General features: G+C 42.8%; 1 protein-coding gene across 1 annotated transcript; it reads left to right on the top strand.

The window, feature by feature from the left end:
* The first annotated feature begins 482 nt into the window (after nucleotides 1–482).
* On the top strand, nucleotides 483–24,628 carry LOC123654461. The gene is made up of 26 exons (XM_045590361.1): nucleotides 483–659; nucleotides 729–892; nucleotides 1,925–2,100; nucleotides 2,457–2,625; nucleotides 6,908–7,093; nucleotides 7,160–7,317; nucleotides 7,356–7,838; nucleotides 7,942–8,076; nucleotides 8,180–8,314; nucleotides 8,354–8,488; nucleotides 8,591–8,791; nucleotides 8,830–9,009; nucleotides 9,364–9,495; nucleotides 10,998–11,094; nucleotides 11,299–11,366; nucleotides 11,922–12,548; nucleotides 13,376–13,688; nucleotides 15,769–16,200; nucleotides 17,527–17,637; nucleotides 18,792–19,064; nucleotides 19,910–20,098; nucleotides 20,726–20,868; nucleotides 21,960–22,014; nucleotides 22,882–22,931; nucleotides 23,827–23,866; nucleotides 24,524–24,628. Exons 1-26 carry the CDS (start codon nucleotides 602–604, stop codon nucleotides 24,626–24,628), a joined length of 4,815 nt encoding a protein of 1,604 aa, XP_045446317.1. The 5' UTR covers nucleotides 483–601.
* Nucleotides 24,629–27,285: the final 2,657 nt, after the last annotated feature.

The raw sequence follows: 27,285 nt of genomic DNA on the forward strand, positions 1-27,285 counted from the left end.
TCATAAACGAAGTAGTTATCTCCGAACATACATTAAAAAATATATATATATATATATATATATATACGGTCGAATTGAGTAACCTCCTCCTTTTTTTGAAGTCGGTTAAATAAACGTTTTTGACTTTTAGCGAAACGAACTGCGGTTTATTAGGTAATTCACAAATAACTAAAGCATAAAAAAGCATAAAGAGCATTATCTATCTAAGAACAAATTATTATGCACTCACTAAAAATCAAAAACTTTTATATTACATGAACTTATGAATTAAAGTTTTTGTCCGTAGCGACATCTAGGTGTTGCGAATGAAAAGTACTAGAATGCACAAGATAATCATTTATAAACATAGAAATCAAATTTCATTTTTTATTTGCATTAATATTTGTATATAAAAATATAATTTGGATATTACATTTAAAAATAAAAATAAATTGACGATTCTTAATCTGTAACTAACATTTGACATTAGATTTGACATTTAGTTACAATAGCAAGTTAAGACTTGACAATAAACATTGGTCGACTGGTTGATTTTTTGGGTTTTTAATTAAAAAAATGATCATTAAATGTAACAAAATAGTTTTAAAATTGAGATAGCATAATGGGAAGCTTAAATATAGCAGAATGGACTCCGGACCAAGTCGCTGAGTGGATGTCAGGTCTGTATTAGGTGTTGTGTGAGCTATGCCTCCCGAGAGTGAGTCACGAGCGGTGTTTTGTTGTTGTAGGGCTGGGGCCTAAAGTTGCGCAGTATGTTCCCGAACTACACAAACAAGGATTAAATGGCGCGAAGCTGCTAACCCTGCGTTGTGATGACTTGGAGTATCTCGGAATACACATAATCGGTCATCAGGAACTCTTATTAGAGGCAATAGAACATTTACGAAACTTCGTACGTATTGATTGTATTGTATAACTCATTTACTATTATGTTCTCATGTTATAACTGCATACACAAGACAATAACATTGTAAACATCTTAATATATAAACATACATTAATTATCTATATGACACTCTCTTTTTCATGTAATACTTACACAACATACTTAGATAACATTTATGAAAAGATTTATAACAGCTTACTCACTTGGTCACAGTCTCTAAAACTATGATTTATGAAACATATTATGTAAAATGCGATATTTATCAAAACTGTGCAGCGGATGTGCTGTACATCGTACTACATGCAATAGTTCTCTCAAAACGTTTAATAACAATAAACATGATAAATAATGCATTCCTTATAAATTGTTAAATAAATATTAGCTTGTTTGTAGATTCCTTCATATCTATAAGTTTTTAAACTTTCACCGTCAATATGAACACTTTGATTACATGTTGTCTCAGCGGTCCCGACGTTGCGGGTTCGATCCCCGCTCCCTAAAAACATTTGTATAAGCCATATAGATGTTTGTTGTGGTCTTGGCATTTGTGCTTGTGTATTGTGTTTCCATACCCTCGACAGGAGAAAATTCTACTGGGGGCCATTAAGTGTGAAGCATTTATTATTATTACATTAGTTCAGTCATCTGCTACCATGTTGCATGCAAAGTCATCAAAAGTTGCTACAAAATAATAATTGCATTAAGTCCCGTAAAATCAAATGTTCAAAGATTTATTCACTTGTGTTTGTGCCTATCGCAGTCCACTGCTGGATATAGGTTGGATTCGCAACAAAAATCGTGTAAAATTATGTGTGTTACCCATAGTCACCACGCCTGGCAGGCGGGTTGGTTACCTCAGGGTTGGCTTTGTCGCACCAAAGACGCTGCTGTCCGTTTTCGGCCTGTGTATTTCAAAGCCAGCAGTTGGATGGCTATCCCCCATCGGTTGGCTTTATAAGTTCCAAGGTGATACTGGAACTGTGTTGTCCCTTAATCGCCTCTTATGACACCAATAATGTTTATTTAATTAAATTATAGCATTATGAGATATCAAGAGAATGCGTGCAGCAGTTAGCATTGCGAGTATCATCAGCAGCGTCTTCTCTGGCTCGTGCTTTACGTCACCATATGGACGCTCGCCTTGAGACCCAATCCCTGGCTGACGTTGCAAGAACAGTACATGCTGTTAAACCTCTAGTTTGTTGGTTGGACAGGTAACTTTGAATTTCATTATTGTATTTGATTAATATTGTAGTCTGAAAATCAATCCTATTCCACTTTTGTTTATATTAGTTTATTTAAAAAGGGTATTAATTTAGAAATAAGAATTACACATTTGTAGAGGATGAAAATATCAATGTCTTAAAAAAATATTTTCTCTGAATCACTAATTGTATATAATATTATATTTTCTGATTTGTAAAGCATTTACATGTTCTTTTTGAAATTGTCATATAACTAAAAATAAAAACAATGATTTATTAAGCCAAAACTAAGTTGAACATATCTCTTAACATACACTGTGGGCACACATTTTAAAACTAACTAACATAAAAACATTACACTCCAGCTGGCCCCTATGCTCGGGGTCTCCCCTAGCGGAGCGCAAGACAGCCTTATTAAAGCTATCTCTGGAAGCGGCCACTTGTGCTCAGAGGGACAGGTTTGCAGAGCAACCCGCGAGGGCTGTCGCCGCCGCCGCTGCTGCAGTTGCAGCCGTCGCTGATTATATCATACAGGTGTATATAAAGATATAAAATAATTAATTTTGTCGGGGCGATAGTCATGGGATACTCATTTAGGTAGTTATGGTATAGTATACGGGTATGCAACCCTGGCTACCTTAGCTATTACTGTCCTATCCCTTACCCTCTGGGTGGTAATATTCTACATTTCCTATTCCCCATCTTAACTTACCAATTTTCCTTTTCACACCACTTATTTATTTATTTATTTCATTTGGACAAACAGTAGTTGCTACATTATAATTTTCATATAAAAACTATAGGTACTACAATTAAGCTTAAATGCGCAAAATTTTAAGTTGTCACAACATGCACAAAAAAAATGTAATACTAGTATTATTAAAATATTATATCTTCAAATTGAAATACAGATGAGTATAATTAAAAATAAATTTAGTAAGTTAAAAAACAAACATAAACAGCAAACACAAAAATCACTTATAATATTAATTAATCCCTCAGCAATCCCAAGACAACTTTTTTGAAGGCAGGTAATTTATCATTAAAAACATCCACTTTCTCACATATACTATTATATATCTTCGATATACGGGATATGGCAGAGAATTTTTTTAGGTTAGTTCTGGCATACGGCTGATGCAATAAACCCGAGTTTATATGCCCGCCTCGAGGCAGACAACGTGGAACATGTAATTGAAACGAACTTAAGAGGGCAGGACAATTAAGTTTATTTCTTAGTATTTTGTAAAGAAATATTATGTCGTGCAGCTTTCTGCGCGTCGATAGGCCGTCCATTTTGAAATGATTTAGTCTATCGACATATGAATGAAGTCTATCTATTCGGGTGGATTACATATGTCTATCGACATATGTAATCCACCCGAAAAGGCAATGTGTTTTAGAAACCGTTTCTGAATACGTTCTATTCTTATTTCGTGTACATTATGTGGTGACCAAACTCCGACATATAGACTCCGACTCCGTACATAAGTAAAGAAATATTATGTCGTGCAGCTTTCTGCGCGTCGATAGGCCGTCCATTTTGAAATGATTTAGTCTATCGACATATGAATGAAGTCTATCTATTCGGGTGGATTACATATGTCTATCGACATATGTAATCCACCCGAAAAGGCAATGTGTTTTAGAAACCGTTTCTGAATACGTTCTATTCTTATTTCGTGTACATTATGTGGTGACCAAACTCCGACATATAGACTCCGACTCCGTACATAAGTGTTATAGATAGCAATTTTGGTGGTTGGCTTGCAAAATAGTTTACTATTACGAATGACAAAGCCTAACATTTTAGAAGCTTTAGTAATTATGTAATTCATGTGAGGTATAAACGACAATTTTGAATCAAAAATGACTATCTATTATTATTCTATTACTATCCTTCCCTTTCCCTATTCCCACCCTCTCCGCCAATCCAACGTCTACCGCGTGGATGGATGCATGGCTAGGGGCAAGCCTAGTCGTTAGCGTGCCACAGTGTCCTGGGACTGGGTGACTCAGATTTAGGCCAGCCTTACCCTGGCATGCGGGTTCTGCTGGGGCGGACAAACCTTTCCTCGCTATCTCGTGGGAACGCAATCGAAAATCTTAAAAATAATTAAATCAACCAAAATGTCAGCGAAAAAGAAAAGAAAGACGAGTAAGTAGAGAAACTGAAAGAAAGTTTTAAAGGCATTGAAGAGATAGGTGTGATTGAAGATTTGTGGGAGACACTTAAGAAAGGGGTCGTGGATGTTGCTATTGAGGTATGCGGGGTAGCTAAAAGAAGGAAAAGAAGAAAGAACTATAATGTGCGGATGGATAAAGATGTACAAAAGGCTGTGCAAGAAACGAAGAAAGCGTGGTTGTTTGGGAATGCGATGGACAGGGTGTTGGTTTCTCGTCCGCCATTGAAAAGGGAGGTTCCTCCGACCAGACGGTTATTGTGTCTGGTGGGCTACTGGCCCCGACGGTTGCTGTCGGGATCTTGCATATATACTCAATCACTTTGATAACTTTGATAGCGCGATGTAGGATACGTCAGTTTTTCTCTAGTTTGTATGGCGCGCGATAGATGTCGCTACAGTTGGATTAGTTAGCAACAAAAGCTAACCAAAAAATTCAAAAGGCAACGGATGACGAGATAAAGGAAGCAAGAACGAAGTATAAAAGATTGAAATTAGCAGCGAAAGAAGTTGTGTCTAGAAAGAAAGAAGAACGAAAGAATGATTTTGATAGAAGGCTCACTGAAGATTTCCAGTCAAACATCAAGTTTTTCTGGAAATCCATCAAAACAGCCAGAGAAAAAACTTCTACATTGGAGCTGGGTACAATCAGGAGTCAAGACGGAACCATTATGAAAGGAGAAGAATGTGTGTTAAAGAGATAGAAAGAGTATTTTGAAAGTTTGTTTGAAAGAGAGGAAGTGCAGGTACAACGTACGGTACCTTCCACGGAAGCGAATATAAATGTTGATGAAAGTGAGATAAGCATGGATGAAATAGAGAAAGCGTTGAAAAGTATGTCAGAATTACCGTCGAAATGCAGGAATACCGGCTGGAAATGGCATAGTGGCTAGCGAGCTGTACCGCCTTTTCAATTAGTGCTGGCGAAATGGGCAAGTACCGGGAGACTGGTGCAAAGCCGTAATCGTCCCCTCAGGGTCGTCGGTAAATTGTATGCAAGTGTTGATTGAAAGGGTTGTGAATGGATCAGACGAAAAATTATGGGGTGCACAAGCGGTATTTAGAAAGGGAATGGGATGTACGGATCAGGTCTTTTCTTTGCGGTGCATAGCCGAAAAGTGTTTGGCTAAAAACAAAAAAGCCTTGCTCGTTCGTGGATTTAGAAAAGGCCTATGATAGAGTGATGAGGAATGATTTGTGGTCAGCATTGTCCGTGAATGGTGTGAGCAGTAACCTCATACGAGCATTGCAATCCCTTTGATTCTAGTGCTTGTGTGAGGATAAACACACTAATACACTGAATGTTTTAATATCGAAAAAGGTGTTAGACAGGGATGTGTAGAGTCACCGTGTTCATGGACAATTGTTTGTCAGATTTAAAAGAGAATGAAAATGGGTTGAGAATGAATGAGTTACTCGTCAAATGTCTTCTCTATGCTGGTGATCAAGTATTACTTGCGTCTTCGCCCGAGGAGTTGCGGGAGATGGTAACTGATATGAGTGGAGCTTTTGTAAGAAAGGGAATGAAGATGAATGTAAAGAAGACGAAAGTGATGGTGTTTGAAAGAGATGAGGCAGACCACCAACAGACTACCAATACTTCCATGATAGACTTGAACAAAAGAAAAATAAATCCATAAGATATGCAATGAAATAGAAAATATAATGCACATGTATTTACAGATATATTTCTGTGTCTTTTCACACACTGTCGCTCGGAAAGGATAGAATCGAATGATTAACAAATTGACAAAAACTTTTATCACAATTAAGAACATGACATCGCCAACAACTTCATTTTGTTCAGACTGCAATATCGTGATTGGAGATAAACAAATTGAACAGGTGAATGAGTTTGTTTATCTGGGTTCAAAGTTTACAAGAGATGGAAAGTGTGAGAGTGATATTGAAAGAAGAGTGAATGCAGGAAACAGGGTGAACGGACCTTTGCACTCCTTTATGAGCAGTCGGGAGGTGTCTAACAAGGCTTGTTTGGCTGTGCATGAGGGGGTGTTGGTTCCGATACTCATGTACGGAAGTGAAACTTGGGTATGGTAGAAGAAACACGAAAGCAGATAAAATGCAGTTGAGATGACAGCGTTAAGAAGTATGATAGGAGTTAAACTGAGTGACAGGATAAGAAATAGTGAGATAAGGAAACGTTGTGGTCTGAAAGAAGATGTAGTGACAAAAATTGAGAAAGGTATGCTCAGATGGTTTGGTCATGTCAAGAGAATGAGTGAAGAACGACTGACGAAAAAAGTGTATAAGGCGAGTGTGAATGGAAGGGTTGGAAGGGGTAGACCTAGGCGGACGTTCCAAGACCAAATAAGGGACGTCTTGAAAAAAGGCCAAGGTCAAGAGTACCTTAAACCGAAGAGCATGTATGATGGGAATAATGAAAGCGGACGAAGCGAAAGAACTATATAAGGATCGTAGCAAGTGGAAAGTAGTGGTCTCTGCCTACCCCTACGGGAAAGAGGCGTGATTATATGTATGTATTTATGTATGTAGGGGCGAGTTATAAATGCCCATGTTTAATACACCCATACTTATTTTTATTTATATAAATATATTTTTGGTAAGTGGTCATGGCATGATCAGTTTTAAATATGGCCTATTACCGTCGGCAGGACGTGTCGGACCCCACGATCCTGCAGCCCGCGTCGCTGGACGCCGTGTCGCTGCGGCAGGGCGAGCGCGCGCTGGGCTTCGAGGTGCTGCGCTCGCTCTGCGGACACCACCAGCTGGCGCACCTGCGCTTCGCCTCGCCCGCGCACGCCTCGGGCCTGGTGCACGAGGCCGACGAGATCGTGCAGGTGGGCGCCGCTCCTACCGCCTTTAGCACAACGAGGACGGCTATAAGAGACGGATCGCTGCTGCAGGTCGGCGGCAAGTGCGTGATCGGCTGGAGCGGCGAGGCGGTGGAGCGCGCGTGCGCGGACGCGGCGCGCGGCGCGGGCGAGCTGCAGCTGCGGCTGCGGCGGCGCGGTGCCCGCGCGCTGCCCGCCGCGCCGCTGCGGCCGCACCTGGCGCTGCACAGGTGACACGCGACACGTGCCCTCTCACACACACTCTCAGCTGCGGCTGCGGCGGCGCGGCGCCCGCGCGCCGCCCGCCGCGCCGCTGCGGCCGCACCTGGCGCTGCACAGGTGACACGCGACACGTGCCCCTCTCACACACACTCTCAGCTGCGGCCGCACCTGGCGCTGCACAGGTGACACGCGACACGTGCCCTCTCACACACACTCTCAGCTGCGGCTGCGGCGGCGCGGCGCCCGCGCGCTGCCCGCCGCGCCGCTGCGGCCGCACCTGGCGCTGCACAGGTGACACGCGACACGTGCCCCTCTCACACACACTCTCAGCTGCGGCCGCACCTGGCGCTGCACAGGTGACACGCGACACGTGCCCTCTCACACACACTCTCAGCTGCGGCCGCACCTGGCGCTGCACAGGTGACACGCGACACGTGCCCTCTCACACACACTCTCAGCTGCGGCTGCGGCGGCGCGGCGCCCGCGCGCTGCCCGCCGCGCCGCTGCGGCCGCACCTGGCGCTGCACAGGTGACACGCGACACGTGCCCCTCTCACACACACTCTCAGCTGCGGCCGCACCTGGCGCTGCACAGGTGACACGCGACACGTGCCCTCTCACACACACTCTCAGCTGCGGCCGCACCTGGCGCTGCACAGGTGACACGCGACACGTGCCCTCTCACACACACTCTCAGCTGCGGCTGCGGCGGCGCCGCGCCCGCGCGCTGCCCGCCGCGCCGCTGCGGCCGCACCTGGCGCTGCACAGGTGACACGCGACACGTGCCCCTCTCACACACACTCTCAGCTGCGGCCGCACCTGGCGCTGCACAGGTGACACGCGACACGTGCCCTCTCACACACACTCTCAGCTGCGGCCGCACCTGGCGCTGCACAGGTGACACGCGACACGTGCCCTCTCACACACACTCTCAGCTGCGGCTGCGGCGGCGCGGCGCCCGCGCGCTGCCCGCCGCGCCGCTGCGGCCGCACCTGGCGCTGCACAGGTGACACGCGACACGTGCCCCTCTCACACACACTCTCAGCTGCGGCCGCACCTGGCGCTGCACAGGTGACACGCGACACGTGCCCTCTCACACACACTCTCAGCTGCGGCTGCGGCGGCGCGGCGCCCGCGCGCTGCCCGCCGCGCCGCTGCGGCCGCACCTGGCGCTGCACAGGTGACACGCGACACGTGCCCTCTCACACACACTCTCAGCTGCGGCCGCACCTGGCGCTGCACAGGTGACACGCGACACGTGCCCTCTCACACACACTCTCAGCTGCGGCTGCGGCGGCGCGGCGCCCGCGCGCCGCCCGCCGCGCCGCTGCGGCCGCACCTGGCGCTGCACAGGTGACACGCGACACGTGCCCCTCTCACACACACTCTCAGCTGCGGCCGCACCTGGCGCTGCACAGGTGACACGCGACACGTGCCCCTCTCACACACACTCTCAGCTGCGGCCGCACCTGGCGCTGCACAGGTGACACGCGACACGTGCCCTCTCACACACACTCTCAGCTGCGGCTGCGGCGGCGCGGCGCCCGCGCGCTGCCCGCCGCGCCGCTGCGGCCGCACCTGGCGCTGCACAGGTGACACGCGACACGTGCCCTCTCACACACACTCTCAGCTGCGGCTGCGGCGGCGCGGCGCCCGCGCGCTGCCCGCCGCGCCGCTGCGGCCGCACCTGGCGCTGCACAGGTGACACGCGACACGTGCCCCTCTCACACACACTCTCAGCTGCGGCCGCACCTGGCGCTGCACAGGTGACACGCGACACGTGCCCTCTCACACACACTCTCAGCTGCGGCCGCACTGGCCAAAAATATTTTTACAACATACTTATTAATTTTTATTGTACATTAGAAAAATATCAAGATGGTTTATTGACTGTCACACTATATCAAGTAGCACAAAGACCGCGTGGCTCGTGCGACTCGCGCGCTGCGACCAAATTTACCTAAACTTGCAGAGCGAAAAGTTGTGAAATGACTCTTACTAACCTAAGTGTAACATAACAACGACCTATATCCACAGTTCTCCGCGAATCGCCAGGTACGAGCCTCGTCCCCCACGCCCCCCGCAGCCGCCCGCGCCCGCGCCCCCCTCCCCCGCACCCTCTTCCTCCGACGACAGTGAGGCTCTCTCGCCACCCGCCTCGCCCACTCTACACCTCGACACCGCACGGTAAGTCCAACAGAGATACTAGATCGTTCAATAAGTCCCGAGACTAACCTGGAAATGGCGCATATATTAAAAACTCTTTTGATTTTTAAAAAGTACTGGCTATCAATACAAGAATATGTGTCAAATTTTTAAAAAGGAACAATAAAATTATTGATTTTGAAACATTTAAGTGACGCTACGGTTGTAATTTCGATACAATGGAAAAAAACGAGTTTCGCGTGTTGATAAAACATTGTTTTTTAATGGGAAAAATACCGTTGAAGCACAGCAATGGCTTATAAAATGTTATGCAGGATCAGCTCCCTCTAAAGCAACCATTTGTCGGTGGTATGCCGACTTCAAACGCGGTCGCATGGACACCAATGATGGGGAACGCTCAGGTCGTCCAAATGAAGCAGTGACTCAACAAAATATTAACCAAGTCCTCAAAATCGTATTGGAAGATCGGAAGGTAAAAGTGCGAGAGATAGCCGAGATAGTGAAGATTTCAGCTGGTAGTGTTTTCACTATTTTACATAAAAATTTGGCCATGAAAAAGCTTTTTTCTAAGTGGGTGCCGCGTTTGCTTACAACTAATCAAAAGGAACAACGTATCAATGATTCAGAGCGATGTTTGGCGCTGATGAATCATAATAAAAAGGATTTTTTACGTCGTAATGTAACAATGGATGAAACCTGGATATACCATTTCACTCCGGAATCCAATCGGCAGGCAGCGGAGTGGAGAGCGGCTGGTGAAAGCCGCCCGAAGCGTCCAAAGACTCAGAAATCGGCCGGTAAGGTTATGGCGTCTATATTTTGGGATGCGCATGGAATACTCTTCATCGACTACCTTGAAAAGGGGCAAAATATAAAAAGTGACTATTACATGTGCTTATTGGAGCCATTGAAGTACGAAATTGCGGATAAACGGCCTCACATGAACAAAAAGAAAGTGGTGTTTCACCAGGACAACGCGCCTTGTCACAAGTCCGTGAGAACGATGGCCAAAATTAACGAATTGGGCTTCGAATTGCTTCCTCATCCCCCTTATTCGCCAGACTTGGCCCCCAGCGATTACTGGCTGTTTGCAGACCTCAAAAAAATGCTTCAGGGTAAGAAATTTTAATCAAATAGTGAAGTTATCGCAGCAACGGCGGCTTATTTTGAAGCCAAAGACAAATCGTTCTACACACATGGGATAGAAAAGTTAGAAAAGCGTTGGAGGGACTGTATCGCTCTTGGAGCTCTCTGGAGGCTCTTGGCTCTATGTTGATGAATAAAAATTAATTTTATAAAAAAGACCTTTTTTTAGTACTTAGTCTCGGGACTTATTGAACCACGTGTTATACTCGTAGTACCTGTACTAGTTGATTGATAATTATAATCTTTTTTATAAGATTGGAGTGGCAAATGAGCGTATAACTCTCCTGATGGTAAGCGATCACCGTAGCCCATAGCCGCCCGCAACACCAGCCCCCCGAGCTCACACATCACTGACCCCGCCCCCTCCCCGCCCCCAGGCTGTACCCGCCCAAGCCCGCGGCGGCGCGCGCGCGGCGCCACTCCGTGTGCGGCGGCTCGCCCAGAGCGACGCGTCCGCCGCTCGCTGTGGACCGCGTGAGTGCACGGACATGAAAATGTACACTTACTTGCACACGCACAAATACATACATGCACACGCACAAATACATGCACACGCACCCATGCATGCACACGCTCACATACATGCACACGCACACATACACGCTCACACATACACGTTAAATTTATTTTGAACTTACGATTTTATAATTAAGAATATTATTTAATTGATGATTACAGTTCTGGCAAGAATTACAGCAACAGCGTTGGGTTCATGGAGGCAGCCCGGAACCGGATGACTTCACACTGTATCGACGGGATAAGGTAATATTGTTGGCTAAAAATATAAATTAAAATGAAAGTAAATATTTTATTTTTGTGAGCTGTACAAGGTTTATTTCATACATTTTTCACACTTTTCCTATAGCAATTGTTTATTTAAATCTGTTCTGTTTATTTGAATTTACGCGTCAGTATATTTTGTAAACTTTTATTAATAATAGAAAAAATTGAATATTTAAAATATTTAATAAACAAACAGGGCTTAGGTTTAACATTACCATTTGAAGGTGAAGTTGTAAAGAAAGCTGCTTAGGGGTCATCCATTAATTACGAGATGATTTTTAGGAATTTTTTAACCCCCTACCTCCCCTTTGTAATATGTTGTAAGTTTTTAGAGTACACCCCCCCCCCCACATCATACCTAAAAATCACGTGTATGTTTTTTTTAACCCCAATTTGCCTCTCCCCTTTCTTGTGATATTTCGTCAGTTTTTTCAAAATACTCCCCCCATTCAAGCCTCTTGACTAATGGATGACTCCTTAGTGATAAATGAGCCCTTTGTATAGATTTGTTAGTAAAGTCTGTCAACCTGCTTGCAGGCAGTGTCGTGTAGCACGGGGCTACAGCTGTCTCCTCGACCGCGCACGTGCCCGGCCGTGCCCCGCCCCCGAGTTAACGAGCGCCCAAATCCAGGCCCCGGCCCCGCCCCTGATCCCGCTCCCGCCTTTGCCCCCGCGCCCGCCCATAGCCGCGGCAAGCTGGACAAGAGCCACTCCACTCCCGCCTACGACTTCGAGCCATCCGAGCCCGGTGTACTCACCTCTCAAACGATACCCGAGTCCCCGACCACGCCCACAGCCCCGGCCACGCCCCCTCACTGCCCGTGGAAGGAGAAAGCGGGGCAAATACTTGATTTCAAGAAGTCGAGCTCCCAGATCGAGGAGGCCATACAGTTGAGGAGTCGTCGGGGACACGCTGATGACGATAAAGTAGACATATTCAGCGATGAAGACGTCCGTCCCATTGATGAGGACTCTAAACTAGAAATCGTGGAGACTGTCAACGTAGTCTTGAGTGAGAGTTTTAAAGTCACCGAGAGGACCACAGTCGAGGAAGTCAAGAGGGTCATGAAAGTGGAAAGGAAGTCGTCGCCGAAGTATTCCGCGGATGATACGAGTAGTGACGACCAAATACCGATCCCTGTCAAGTAAGATATTGAAGTCCATTTTTATTCTCATACTCAACTCAACTCATAGTTTTCGAGTTTTGAAAAAATAATTCAAATATAGATCTGGTGGATTATTTATTCGTTTTTATGAGCTGTGTAATCCCAACGTGGTGTAAAACAAGCTTATAGTGTAATATATACTAAGAAATCTAGTTCGCGACTTTTTTAGTCCAAAGGCTCGATTTTTATATGATTTTATAGGCGAAATGAAAAAAAAAAGAAACTACTAAAAAGTACTGTGTGGCTACGGTACTAAATAATATAGCCACCCCCTCTCTTCCCGTGGGTGTTGTAAGAGGCGACTAAGGGATAACACAGTTCAACTACCACCTCGAAACTTAAAAAGCCGATCGGTGGCGGGATAACCATCCAACTGCTGGCTTTGAAATACACAGGCCTAAGACGGGCAGCAGCGTCTTCGGTGCAACAAAGCCAGTACTGCGGTCACCAACCCGCCTGCACAGCGTGGTGACTATGGGCAAAACACATGGGTTCACGTTATTTTTGGCGTAAACTTGTGGAGGCCTATGTCCAGCAGTGGACTATATAGGCTGTAATGATGAAAAAAAAAAAAACAGTAAATTAGTTATAACTTAAAAATTATTCGAATATCCCAAAGCTCTTTTAGAGAGTTATAATCTTGAAGGTAGACATTTTGAAGGTATGATAAAAAAAATAATAATTGAATTTTGTGAATTTCTAGACCAGAATAAAACATTAACATCCATATAATAATTATATATGATATATTGCGTCATCCCCTAATCAAATACGTGTTTAAGTTGTAAGACATAACTTTGTCGTAGGTATCCTAAACCCCGGATAACCGAACGCTACCGACCGGCCGACATCCCGCCCGAGCCTCCTCCACGCCCATACATTCTTACACGCGACCCCCCCATACCTCCGCCGAGGGACTCGATCTCTAGGGAAGCCCGAGGGCACGTGACCCCCCGTGAGGTCAGCCCCCCCGCAGCGCGCGTGGTCCCTCGCGAGCTGAGCCCCGCAGCGCAAGCGACCCCCCGCGCGCCCCCCCGCGATGCGCGGCCCCCCGCGCCGGCCGGCCCCCCGGCGCACGTGCGCGACGTGCTGTGGGCGCGAGCGGGAGACAACGCGCAGGTGAGCACGAAACAAGTACGTAATTACGTACGTATTCTACTATATTTGAATAATTGTGTTTGCTCGCAAACGAAAAAAAAAACCGACTTCAATTACATCGACGAGTACATAACGTAGATCGACGAAAAAATACTCAAGTAACAACGCGTTATCAAAGATTACTCAAAAAGTAGTTATCAGATCTCAATAAAATTTATATGTGACCACATGACAAACACCAGCTTTCGATTAAATTAAAAATTATTAAAATCTGTACACCCAGTAAAAAGTTATTGCGGATTTTCGGAATTTCCCTCGATTTCTCTGGGATCCCATCATCAGATCCTGGTTTCCTTATCATGGTACCAAACTAGGGATATCCCCTTTCCAACAAAAAAAGAATTATCAAAATCGGTACATCCAGTAGAAAGTTATGCAGTATAATACAACGTAGGTCGACGAAAAAAGCGTAAAGTAAAAACGCATTATTAGATATAACTCGAAAAGTAGTTGTTAGATCTCAAATAAATTTAAATGGGACCAATTGACACACACCACCTTTCGATTAAAAAAAAATTGTCGAAATCGGTCCACACGGGCAAAAGTTCTGATGTAACATACATTAAAAAAAATACAGTCGAATTGAGAAAAATTTTTTTAATCGAAAGGTGGTGTGTGTCAATTGGTCCCATTTAAATTTATTTGAGATCTTACAACTACTTTTCGAGTTATATCTAATAATGCGTTTTTACTTGACGCTTTTTTCGTCGACCTACGTTGTATTATACCGCATAACTTTCTACTGGATGTACCGATTTTGATATTTATTTTTTTGTTGGAAAGGAGATATCCCTAGTTTGTTACCATGATAAGGAAACCAGGATCTGATGATGGGATCCCAGAGAAATCGAGGGAAACTCTTGAAAATCCGCAATAACTTTTTACTGGGTGTACCGATTTTAATAATTTTTAATTTTATCGAAAGCGGATGTTTATCATGTAGTCACATTTAAATTTTTTCGAGATCTGATAACTACTTTTTGAGTAATCTTTGATAACGCGTAGTTACTTGAGTATTTTTTGTCGATCTACGTTGTATTACTCGTCGATGTAATTGAAGTCGGTTTTTTTTTCGTTTGCGAGCAAACACAATTATATGATTCCCAATCAGAATATTTAAGTGTATTTCTGTTTATTTATTTATACTTGATTGTACACCACAACTACATTTTAAACAATAAACACATTTAAAAAAACATTTGCAGATTGTGCTGTACAATTGGCGGACTTATGGCTATTTAGTCATTTGTTCTAGACAACCCAATATTTCTACATAAATTTTAATTTTTATCAAATTTTATAATTTAATTTTCCTACTGAAAGTACCTTATTAGTTGCTGGTGTGAGCACGTCACATGAATTTCATAATTTTTTGATTCTTTTTCATATCGTACTGTATAGGGGGTATAGATCTCTCTCTTCATGTAGGATTACAGTTTAATCCACCACGTTATTTCAATGTGGATTGGCGGATATATTCCCTATTATAAGTAACGATCGCTATCAGGTGTACGAGATAACAACCGGGATCGACTGGGGAGACCCCATAAGAACTAATAACTAGACCGGTAATAAATATTAGTATAAACACAAATATCCACTCTGAGGGGGATCGGACTCGCGACCGTCGGTGTGTAGAGGTCGCCGACACGGCGCACGCACCATTTCACCAGAGCGCGTCGGTTATACCCGGTCACACAGCGAGCCCCAGTCCCCGCTATTCAAACTTTAACTGAGGTAGGGCACAGCAGCAATTTCCTGCTCCAAATATGGAGCAGCCCGAATGGGGTAGTATCCCGATTTTACAGAAGATCATAGCAAGTTCTTCAATTCTGTTTTCAAGCAGTATTGTGTTCCTGTTGGTGAGTGAGGTGACCAGAGCTCCCTGGGGGAATTGGAGATTGGGTCGGTAACGCGCTTGCGATGCTTCTGGTGTTGCAGGTATAAGCTACGGTAATCGCTTACCACCAGGTGAGCCGTACGCTTGTCTGCCGACCTAGTGACATAAAAAAATAAAAAAAAAACGTCCGCCGGCCCGCAGGCCCCGAGCCGGCCGCTGTCCAAGCGCGACATCCAGCTGGTGGCGGCGCCGCGCCGCGAGCTGCCGGCGCTGAGCGGCGCCGAGCGGCCCGAGGGCGGGGCGGGGGCGGGGGCGGGCGCGCCCGGCGACGCGGCCGGCGCGCGCGCCGTGCTGCCCAAGCGCGGCCTCAAGAAGAAGAACTCCATGCTGGCCAAGCGGCGGGGCGTGGCGGCGCGCGCGCTGGCGGCGGGCGGCGCGGCGGGCGGGGCGTGGCAGCGCGTGCGCACGCGCGGCGGGGCGGCGCGCTGGGCGGCGCGCCACCTGCTGCTGGCGCACAGCCTGCTGTACGCCTTCCGCTCGGCCGACGCGCCGCGCGCCGCCTGCATGATCTACCTGGAGGGCTGCACGGCCAGCGCCGCGCCCGAGGTCAAGTCGCGCCCGCACGCCTTCAAGGTGCGAGCCCCGCCCACTTCGCGGAACTAGCTGCGGCATTCCCATTGGTGGTGCTCGACTCGACAGCCTCTAACATCTGCTGGAAATCGGTGGAAATGACTGGTTCGAATGTATGGGACACTGTAGGCGTGCTGTGTGGCTACGGCACCAAGGAATATAGCCACCCCCTCTCTTTTTTTTTAATTATGTGATATATCCAGGCATTCCCATTGGTGGTGCTCGACAGCCTCTAACATCTGCTGGAAATCGGTGGAAATGGCCGGTTCGAATATATGGGACACTGTAGGGGTACTGTGTGGCTACGGTACTAAAGAATATAGCCACCCCCTCTCTTTTTTTTTTTAATTATGTAATATATCTAGGCATTCCCATTGGTGGTGCTCGACAGCCTCTAACATCTACTGAAAATCGGTGGAAATGGCTGGTTCGAATATATGGAGCACTGTAGGCGGGTACTATGTGGCTACAGTACTAAGGAATATAGCCACCCCCTCTCTTTTTTTTAATTATGTGATATTCACAGGCTTAATATGCTTTTGTTATTCCATATATTATTATTATTATTTTTTAACATGCATCAGTACTTCACCGCAACTTTAGAATCCTAGAAGCCTTAATAACTAGTCTTAAAATTTCTAAAAGTCGACGCGAGTCCACTGATCAAGACTATTCTACATATTGCTTTTTTATATAGTAATTATTTTTATCATATTTACACTTATTTGCTAACTACAATATATGTACACTTATTTGCCCCCTCTCTTCCCGTGAGTGTCGTAAGAGACGACTAAGAGATAACACAGTTTCGCTACCACCTTGGAACTTAAAAAGCCGACCGGTGGCTGGATAACCATCTACCCACTGGCTTTGAAACACACAGGCCGAAGACGGGCAGCGTCTTAGATGCGACAAAACCAGCCCTGCGGTCACCAACCCGCCTGCGCAGCGTGGTGACTATGGACAACACACATGAGTTCACGCATTTTTTGCGTGAACTTGTGGAGGCCTATGTCCAGCAGTGGACTGCAATAGGCTGGAATGATGATGATGATGACTATAGGCTTGCACCTAGCACCTTGCTCAAAATCTGAAGCTACCTGGAGTAGTACGTTCATCTTACAAAAGATCACAGCTAAATAATACCGCTCTCGAGTAACCGTGGTGAGTGAGATAGCCGTAGCGGCGGAAACAGGTCGAGATTAAGGTCGGCAACGCGCCTGCAAGCTTCCAATATTGCAGGAGTCCATAGACTACGGCATCCACTTACTATCAAGCAGGCCGTACTCTAGTTGTTAGTACTGTTGTAAGTCCTTCCCCCTGTTCCAGGTGTACCACACGGGCACGGCTTTCTACTTCGCCTGCGAGTCCCAGGAGGCCACGCAGGCGTGGATCCAGCTCATACACCGCGCCACACTGCTGCCCTCGCTGCTATCCGAGGCGGTCCGTACACACATTATATATATAGACCATACTTACACATGTGGCGACATCTATCATGCGGCATATAAACTAGAGAAAACTGAAGTATCCTACATCGAGCTATCAAAGTCGTCAGAGTGATTGAGTATATATACTAGAGCTCTCGTCTGGTTGGAGGATCCTCCCTTTTCGATGGCCGACGTGATCCTCACACTCCCTAAAACTGGTGACCCCGACGATTCTTCATACACCTCCCCCAAACACATTCTCTCAATTAGTTAATCATTTGCTGTGCTTATAATGATACCTATCAAAATATTGTAAGTTTAACGTTAAAGAGTAATTATCTATTAATAATATAAATAATAGTATAAATAACTGAGGTAGGGCACAGCAGGAATTTCCTGCTCAAAATATGGAGCAGCCCGACTGGGGTAGTACCTCGACCTTACAGAAGATCACAGCAAAATAATACTGTTTTCAAGCAGTATTGTGTTCCTGTTGGTGAGTAAGGTGAACAGAGCTCTTGGACACGGTCGGGGATTGGGTCGGTAACGCGCTTGCGATCTTCTGGTGTTGCAGGTGTCTATAAGCTACGGTAATCGCTTACCATCAGGTGAGCCGTACGCTTGTTTGCCGACCTAGTGACATAAAAAAAAAAAAAAAAAAAATAATAAACGCTACACACTCAACGGATACCCCGTAGGATTTTCTCCTGTGTTTGGGGGTCCGGAAACACATACAATACACAAACACAACGCCCAGACCACGACTAAATAAATATCTTATAACATTCACACAGTCGTCTGTTCCTAAAGTACGTCACAGTCGGCTGATATAGCTTAATTTTTTTTATCAATATACATGAAAATAATACATATATAAATATAAATATTACACCAAGACTCGGGCGGGAATCGAACCCACAACCCGAGGAGCAGAAAGCACTTACTACAAACTGCGCCAGCGGGATAGTCAATAATAGTAATAGCAAACTACCCGTTCGTGTAATGAAAGAAATGTATTTCATATCTTATATGAAATATAATATTAAGTCACTCTTTCAATTTATGTGTTTTCAAACTGCTGAAAGCGTTTCAAATGTGTGTTTTTCTACTTTTGTACTCATATGAACGAATTTGAAATACACGGATTTTTCAATAACATTTCAGATGGAATTATCGAAACAATTCTCGGAGACTGATTATTCAGACACAGAATCGGACAACGAAAGTACCGAGAGGAGAAACGAAAAGGATAGGCAGATAGAGAAAGAGAGGGAAAAAGAGAAATCGAAGTTTGGTTCATTAAAGAAGTTGACACACCGCAGCGGACGAAGTGAGTCGCAGGAGAATGTGAACCAGGCGACCGCTACCAGCTTGGACAGGAAATATCTTAGGTTTTTCTCGAGAGCCAGACCTAAAGATGAGGCGAAGAATGTTAAGGTATGTCCTTTTGTTGTAATATTAAATGGAATCGATAGTTAACTGTCGAATTGTTTCCATACTATTGAATAATCATAACATTAGGCCAATTTTCAAATATAATTCTTGTGGGAAGGTAGGGATAACAAAAAAGCGTGATTGTCAGCTTTGACACGCGATTACAGTTCACTTCTTAAGTATAGTTACCGTGGTATTTTTTTATATTTTTTTTGGGCACAACATCTTGGCAACTTGAAGACATTTCCTGAAGAGATCTTCAAGAAGCCAAAAAGACTTCTAAAGTTTCTGGAGGAGCTTGGGTGGCAAGAGTGAATAGATTACTCCCACACAAGCAAAATAGGCGCAAAGTCGTCGAGTTGCGGAAACCAGCCCGTGTTAACCATACCATACCATACCGTGGTATTTGAAAATATATTTTTATATGAGGAGTAAAATCTACTAAACGAATGACCTCGTTACGTTTCTCGTAACGCCATCTCATCGTCTGATAGATGGCGATTCGTTTATTTACCATTTGATATGGTATTAATTTTTTTCTTAGACTAGTAAGCCTTTTTTGTGCCTATTTAGACAGTCGATCTGAAGGAGTAACCTATAGTCGTGCGTCGGAGCTGAACACTTTTTTTCTATTATGTAGTAGATGTTTGCCATTTTTGAAGTATCTACAATATAACTTAGTCAGCAGTGTGTATGTTGTACCTAAAATTAAAATGTTGCAATTTTGAAATCGTTAGTAGATTTGCTACCATGACTTATACTTTTTTTGACGTTCGTTAAGTGTGTGTGATCACTTTATGACTAAATAAATATTTTTATTGCATTTCATTTCATTTTTATGTGCGTAGAGCAAGCCAGTGGGTGCGCCAGTACCCACGGAACACTACCGCAGCTATCGACGCGAGGTCTCGAACCCCATTAAGCCCAGCAAGCCTACTAAGCCCACGAAGCCCACGCCCATCAACTACATTCACGCCTCCAACCCCAACCTGCTTGACTTCGAGAAGAGCGACTTCGTTACCAAGCCCGCTATACAGGTAAACTTTAGTGTAGGTGGCCAATGCTATTGAAAGATTTTTAGTTTTAATTTCTTGCAATTTTCTGTTCAAAAAAGGACAAGTAATACTTGTGTTTGTTACAAAAAAAAAAAAACTGACTTCAATTTACATCAATTAGTACCTAATATTTTTTTTAAATATTTATAATTTGGAATAATTTAGATATTTTTTTCAAATTTAAATGGAATCAAAGGAAGTCTCCTCAAGCGACTTATCGAATAAAAAACAAAAAGGATCGTCAAATCGGTACACCAACTAAAAAGTTTTGAGGCACTCCGTTTGAAATCCCTTTGATATCTTCCTTATTTAAAGTTGGTTAAAAAGGGGTAGAATAACTTTACTATTGTACGTTAGTGATTCTGTTCAATCGATCTTTAGTTTAGTAATACTTAATAGATGAATGCTTTCGAGCACACGACTGAAATAAAACTTCATAAGGCCTGCACTGTGTCTTAGATATACGAAACGTAACTGGCTACGAGAGAGAGACAGAAAATGTATGCTCGCCCCTCTCCTACTCTTTCTTACTCCCTTCGCCTCGCCCGATGCAAGTGAAGCGTGCGTAAGAAGTTCGACTTCACCACTGATCCCACGTAACGTCCCCAGATCCCGAAGCCGCCGGCCGCGGAGAAGCCCGTGGGCTTCGTGACGCTGGAGCAGTTCATGCTGCAGAAGCAGGCGGAGGAGCGGCGCGGGGGGGAGCGGCGCCGCGCCCGGGTCGGCGACCGCGGCCGCGGGGAGGGGCTCGGGTAGGTCCGGGGAGGGCTCTCACTGTAGCTATAGTGTTGTGACTGGCGGCGCGGGGGGGGCGGCGCCGCGCCAGGGTCGGCGACCGCGGCCGGGGGGGGGGGCTCGGGTAGGTCCGGGGAGGGCTCTCACTGTAGCTATAGTGTTGTGACTGGCGGCGCGGGGGGGGGCGGCGCCGCGCCAGGGTCGGCGACCGCGGCCGGGGGGAGGGGCTCGGGTAGGTCCGGGGAGGGCTCTCACTGTAGCTATAGTGTTGTGACTGGCGGCGCGGGGGGGGCGGCGCCGCGCCAGGGTCGGCGACCGCGGCCGGGGGGAGGGGCACGGGTAGGTCCTGAGTGCTCCTAAACTGTAGGTAGTATTGTAACTGGCGTGCTGGAGCGATGAGTTAATGAAGCCTATCTGTACTGATATTATAAAGGGGTAAAGTTTATAGCTTTGTTTGTATGTAGCGGGTAATCTTCGCAAATACTGATCCGATCATGAAAATTCATTCACTAACAGAAAGCTACACTATTCAGGAGTGACATGGGCTATATTTTATTGTAGTTGAACAAAAAATTCGGTAAATAAGAAAAAGATTAAAATATAATATCAAAATGGTAAATAAACTAGCGCCATCTATCGGCACTTAGAAAACAATTTGTTAGTCTTTCGACGTTATTAATTTAGTCTTATTTTAGTCTATCGACGACGTTTTCTCGATTTTTGATAGTTGGCATTGGAGCAACATATTATTTATTTAAGTGCTATAAAATTTGTTCTTTAAAGTATGTTATTTGGTTAATATAATAATAATTAATGTCCGACGAAGTGGGCACGGGTCGGCTAGTGTCTGATATTTTTATAAATAACATTTGAATGCTTTTATTAATTTTATATTAGAGAAAAAATATTTAGTAACTAATATTGGTTAATGACTTTAACGACAATAAAGGGGACGGTTTTCGATTCGATTGTAATTTTTTTTTAGTTCATAGATACCTGCTATTTGTTAAACGTTTGACTAATTTAATGCAAATAATTAAAAAAAAAGAACAACCATTACTATAATACATCAGCGACATGTGAAAAATAGAGAACGTATCGTTTTCAGCTACGAGCTGGAGGAAAGCGCGCCGAGGAGCGAGCGAAGACCCCCCGGGAGACACGTGAGTGGGGGAGGGGGGTTCTTGTTGATCGTACTCGTATTGCACGTACTTAAAATACTTATTCATCATTACAGCCTATACAGTCCACTGCTGGACACAGGCCTCCACAAGTTTACGCCAAAATTAGCGTGAACTCATGTGTTTTGCCCATAGTCACCACGCTGGGCAGGCGGGTTGGTGACCGCAGTACTGGCTTTGTCGCACCGAAGACGCTGCTGCCCGTCTTCGGCCTGTGTATTTCAAAGCCAGCAGTTGGATGGTTATCCCGCCACCGGTCGGCTTTTTAAGTTCCAAGGTGGTAGCGGAACTGTGTTATCCCTTAGTCGCCTCTTACGACACCCACGGGAAGAGAGGGGGTGGTTACATTCTTTAGTACCGTAGCCACACAGTACAAATACTTATTCTATTAGGAAAAATAGTCGCTACACCAACACCGTTCTCTAGTTACTTTCGGCAATCAGTATCAGCATCACATCACATTCAGGCCTCTTTCTCCATGCAGGAAAAGGATTAGAGCTTAATCCACCACGCTATAAGTAACGATCGCTATCAGGTGCTTTCCGAGGTACGGTGGGGAGACCCACAAAGACAGATATCCAAACTGTAAAGAAATATTTGTACAAATACAAACATCCATCCCGAACGGGAATCGAACCCGCAAATTGTTGATATTTTAGACGACTACTCTTACCACTCGCACACCAGAGCGGTTGTTGTTGTGCGGCTAACAGTGTAAAAGTACTAATTTATTGGTTTTGTTTGACGGCTGAAGACGGCCCTAGTAATATGTAGAAGGCAGAAATCTCTGTGTTGTGTGTGTCTTTTAATGAAAATTGTTGTACATTTTCATATTGTTGTGTTTTACAGGCGCAGGCCGAGTCGCCTCAGACGCCACCGACGCAAACACCAACTGAAAGGTTGGTTCAAGTTTCCATTTAGATAGATTATATTTAATTTGGCGGTAATGTAAAATATTCTTAATAATTATTTATCGTTGTGTCCATTTGTTATAAGTATTCTTTGAAGGTTCGCAGGAAAGTGGACATAAGGTGCCAATCAAACCACTAATTGCAAATTCATGCGACGTTTCGATCCTTAATTGAATCATCATCAGGCATCTAAAATACGTACAAATATTGAAAAAAGTTGTACAACATTAATTAATCTATACAACAACAAAACAACGAAAACCAAACCATTAGTACCTTTACACGTAGCAGTCAATCGACATCTCTTCATTAAAGTTCTTTCATTATGTAAGATTCCAAATCCAAACGCATTATATATTATTTCTAAGTTACGTTTAAAGCTGTATTATATGAATTTTGAAACTTTATTAAAACATTTAAATTTAAATAGGTAACAATATGCACAATTTTAAGTTAGGTTTTTTTTTGGTTTGTACATTTTCAAGGCATCAAATTCTCAGAACTTGACTATTGAACTGCATCTAAAACATCAATCATATATGTACATATAAAACTATAAAAGACTGGTAATGTCTACACAACGATCACAAACAGAATTTTATATTACCTTTACATATATTTTTTTATTTATAATTTCTTTCTTCCTATTTTAATTTTTTTCCACATGTATTTTATTCAATGTTATATATCATTTTTATTATTAATCATTACAATTGTTAAATTTTAAAAATTTGTCATTTCTTATAAAAATATGTCATTCAAAATTAGCTGGTTAAAGAATTTTATGTTACAATTTCTATTTAATAGTTATTACTTGTTTCTTAATAATAATATGTACAGAGCTCAGTGTAACATGTCACAACAAGGAATAACATGTCCACAGCGGAGCGGGGGGCGTGTCCAGACTGCGACTGATGTTCGGAGCGAGGCGAGACCTCGCGAGACAGGTGACGACTTTATTTTTATAATGAAACTAGGTCGGCAAGCTTGTCCAGTTTACCTGATGGCAAGCGATTACCGTAGCTCATAGACATCTGCAACACCAGAAGCATCGCAAGCGCTTTGCCGACCCAATCCCCAATCCCCTCAGGAGCTCTGATCACCTTACTCACCAACAGGAATACATCAATCCATGAAAAGGAATATAATTCAACTGTGATCTTCTGTAAGGTCGAGGTGTTTTCCCAGTTGTGTTGCTCCAGATTTTGAGCAGGACATATTCTGGTGTTCCGTATTTCAGACCTGTTACTGTTATATATACTGGTATATATATAATTTTTTTATCTAATTATATTATTTAGGTATATTATTTTTTTACCTAATGTTAATTTGTAGCAATTTAGAAATTGTTAGTTGAATTGCTATCATGATTGAAATTTAAAATTTCTTTTTGACCTTTCGACGAAGGAAATATTTTCATTTCATTTTTCGTTTCAAATTCAAGTTTTACATAAAAGATACAATAATTTATATTTTCGTGCGAACAATAGCAATAAAGATTAACGATCCATCAATATTATTACTTTGAAGAAAAAAAAAAAATCAAAATGGAGACCATTTGTAATATTCTGTTCCAGGAGAGCAACCGTTCCGAACCGTCAGCGCAATACCCGCACTTGCAGTGCCCGCCCACCTTCCAACCGGAGACGTACTCGCTGTCCCGCCCCCCGCGCCCGCGGGACTGACGCCCCGCCTCTTCTGCACCAGACCCGCCCCACGCCGAACAAGGCCCGCCCCCCGCCGTGTAAGCCCGCCTCCGCCGCACAAGCCTCCTACGTGCTCATGGCGCCTTGGTACTCGCGCTCGCAACACCGGGGCAAAAGCTGGACGTGAGTCTGCCTTTTTTCGGTAACTGTAAATAAACCCACTGCTGGACAATTATCTCTCACTTATAAAGGAAAGGTTTTCGAATTTCTAACATAAACTTATTGGAGCTTCTAATACAAATAAAAAGGTATACGTAATGAATACTATAAGGTCACGCGCTCTTTTATATTTTAGAAAGGCGGTCAGAAATATTTCAACGCCATGCTCAAGGCTAAAATTACTAAAAATTGATTAAAAATAGTCTAAGTAAGGCAAGGCCAAATACCTTGTGAAGTTTCAATATAAGAATGTTAATCTTATACCAAAAGAAATGACGAGAATTTTGATGTTTCAAAGTTATCTTGACGATTCTTCTAAGCGAAAAGAGTAACAATAAATTAGCAGATTTTTTAAAAGTTAACTTCGGCATGAACATGTAAAAAAGTATAAAATGATTTGATATACTCATATCGCTGCACATTTTAGTACACGACCAATAAGTTGAACGAATAATAAAATGACTCAATACAGCGTTTCCGTCATCAAAATGATTTAAAGACACCTCCTCAGCTGTTATAGTATCCTGGTACAATCTAGTTGAAAGGATATAAGTTCAATGGCAATAATTATTTAATTTGTCATCAATCATCGTTCAATCTCTATGAGCTCTTGTATCGTTATGATTCCCTGGTATAAACATACGCTAAGCTATGCGTTATATTTCAAATTATATAATGGTTATATAACATATATGTGGATAATGTTTTAAATACTATAAAAATATCTATTAATATATTAATTAGCTGAAAAAATAAAACCACTTTCTATTCAATAACGGAAAGTTAAGATTTCTATCAAATTAGAAATAAAAGTAAATGAGTTTGAATGTTATCGTTACCTCTTCATAATCCTAAATATAATAAAGTTATGACCTCACCTGGGGTCCTAATAATTGTTATAAAAAAAACTGTAAATCAAAATGTCTTCCCCTTGTATATTTGTAAAATATTTTTATTTTTTTAACGTCGAGTTCATTGCTTTATTTTTATATTTCAAAATAATAACAGTTCCATCTTTTAATCACCCTCCATTTTTAAATCAAAAACCTTCTAGAACAAATTCGTTTCAACAAAATCCTCAGAGAAAAGTTTTGTTAAATTTTCATCCCTTGTATAAATACTAAAAGTCTGACTTAAAGGTTGTAAATATACATTTTATTTGACGTTCGTATAATCAACCTTTTACTCAATGTTGAACGTAGTGTAAATAAATAAAAGAAATTTGGAAAAGTCTTTAAATATAAATAAACATACGTGCCAAGTTAATTTTGAATATATTTAAGGAGACCCGTGCTATGTATATCGAAGTATTTAGGGGTTGTTAATGTAGATTTGTATCAAAGCTATAACAGAGTACTAGAAATCCAATGAACTTACGTAGTAAATAATAAAATATACTTGTAGTTGAAATGAAACGTACCGTTGTGTCAAATACCGTCGTGTGAAAATATTTTATGAATTTAAACTATGAACTAAACTATTAAAGAAAAGGTAAGGATTTGTATGACAACGTACATTTGTTGCCTATATACTGCATGCATTAGATAAATATAAAATTGAATATGAACGTGGAGCTTATTACATTGTTTTTAGTTAATTATAATCGCATGCAATAAGCTAGTAATCATTTGGATTCATAATGTGTTGCTAGGAAAGTACAATGTTAAGAAACAGACGCTTAGGTGGCAACAGGCTTCTGTAATTCGTAACTACATTATTTATCGAAACGAATTCACACTATTTTATTTATGAAATTATTTCTACAGGCTGTACTTTGTTATACATTTATTTATAAACGTATACATTTTGAATCTTTATTATACAGATCATAAAAAATTGACGTTTTAAATATTTTTATGGTGATGTGTGTCAATAAAAATAAACTCCAGTATATACATATTGCATATTGTTAGATTCATTTCGGAGATGGTTCGTGTATATTTAGTTCTGAGTTTGTGGCAGTTTGTGTCGAATGGAAGAAATTGATTTTTCTCCTACAACATTATTTGTATTTTAATATCGTTTGTAACACAAGTACGACTGGAGAATTGGTGCAATCGAAAGCATACGTCCCGTATTGTACAAGGATATAGCGTAGGATTTTATTTACCTTAAAAATTATATCGCTCTAGAAAATTTAAACCAAATATAAGTTATATAAGTTACAATCACGATGTAGGATACGTTTTTCGACATTTTATTATTAAAAATATTCAAATTTTGCTTCTTATTGAACGTTTCCGCTTAAAAAAAATTAAAATTTAAAAAAAAATACCACTTACTGAGTTTATTCGTAATAGACAAAAAACTCTATGATAAGGTGGTTTTCAAATTTATAAATTATTCTTAATATACACGCTATAAATTTGCTCAATTTTGTATTTATGTTGCTATTATACAATCTATAAATAATAATACATAACGCAAATACGTTTAGCAGAACTTAGGTAACATTTTTTTTATTTAATTTTGTAATT

This window comes from Melitaea cinxia, chromosome 6 (assembly GCF_905220565.1).
Source record: "Melitaea cinxia chromosome 6, ilMelCinx1.1, whole genome shotgun sequence".
NCBI classification, from domain to species: Eukaryota; Metazoa; Arthropoda; class Insecta; order Lepidoptera; family Nymphalidae; genus Melitaea; species Melitaea cinxia.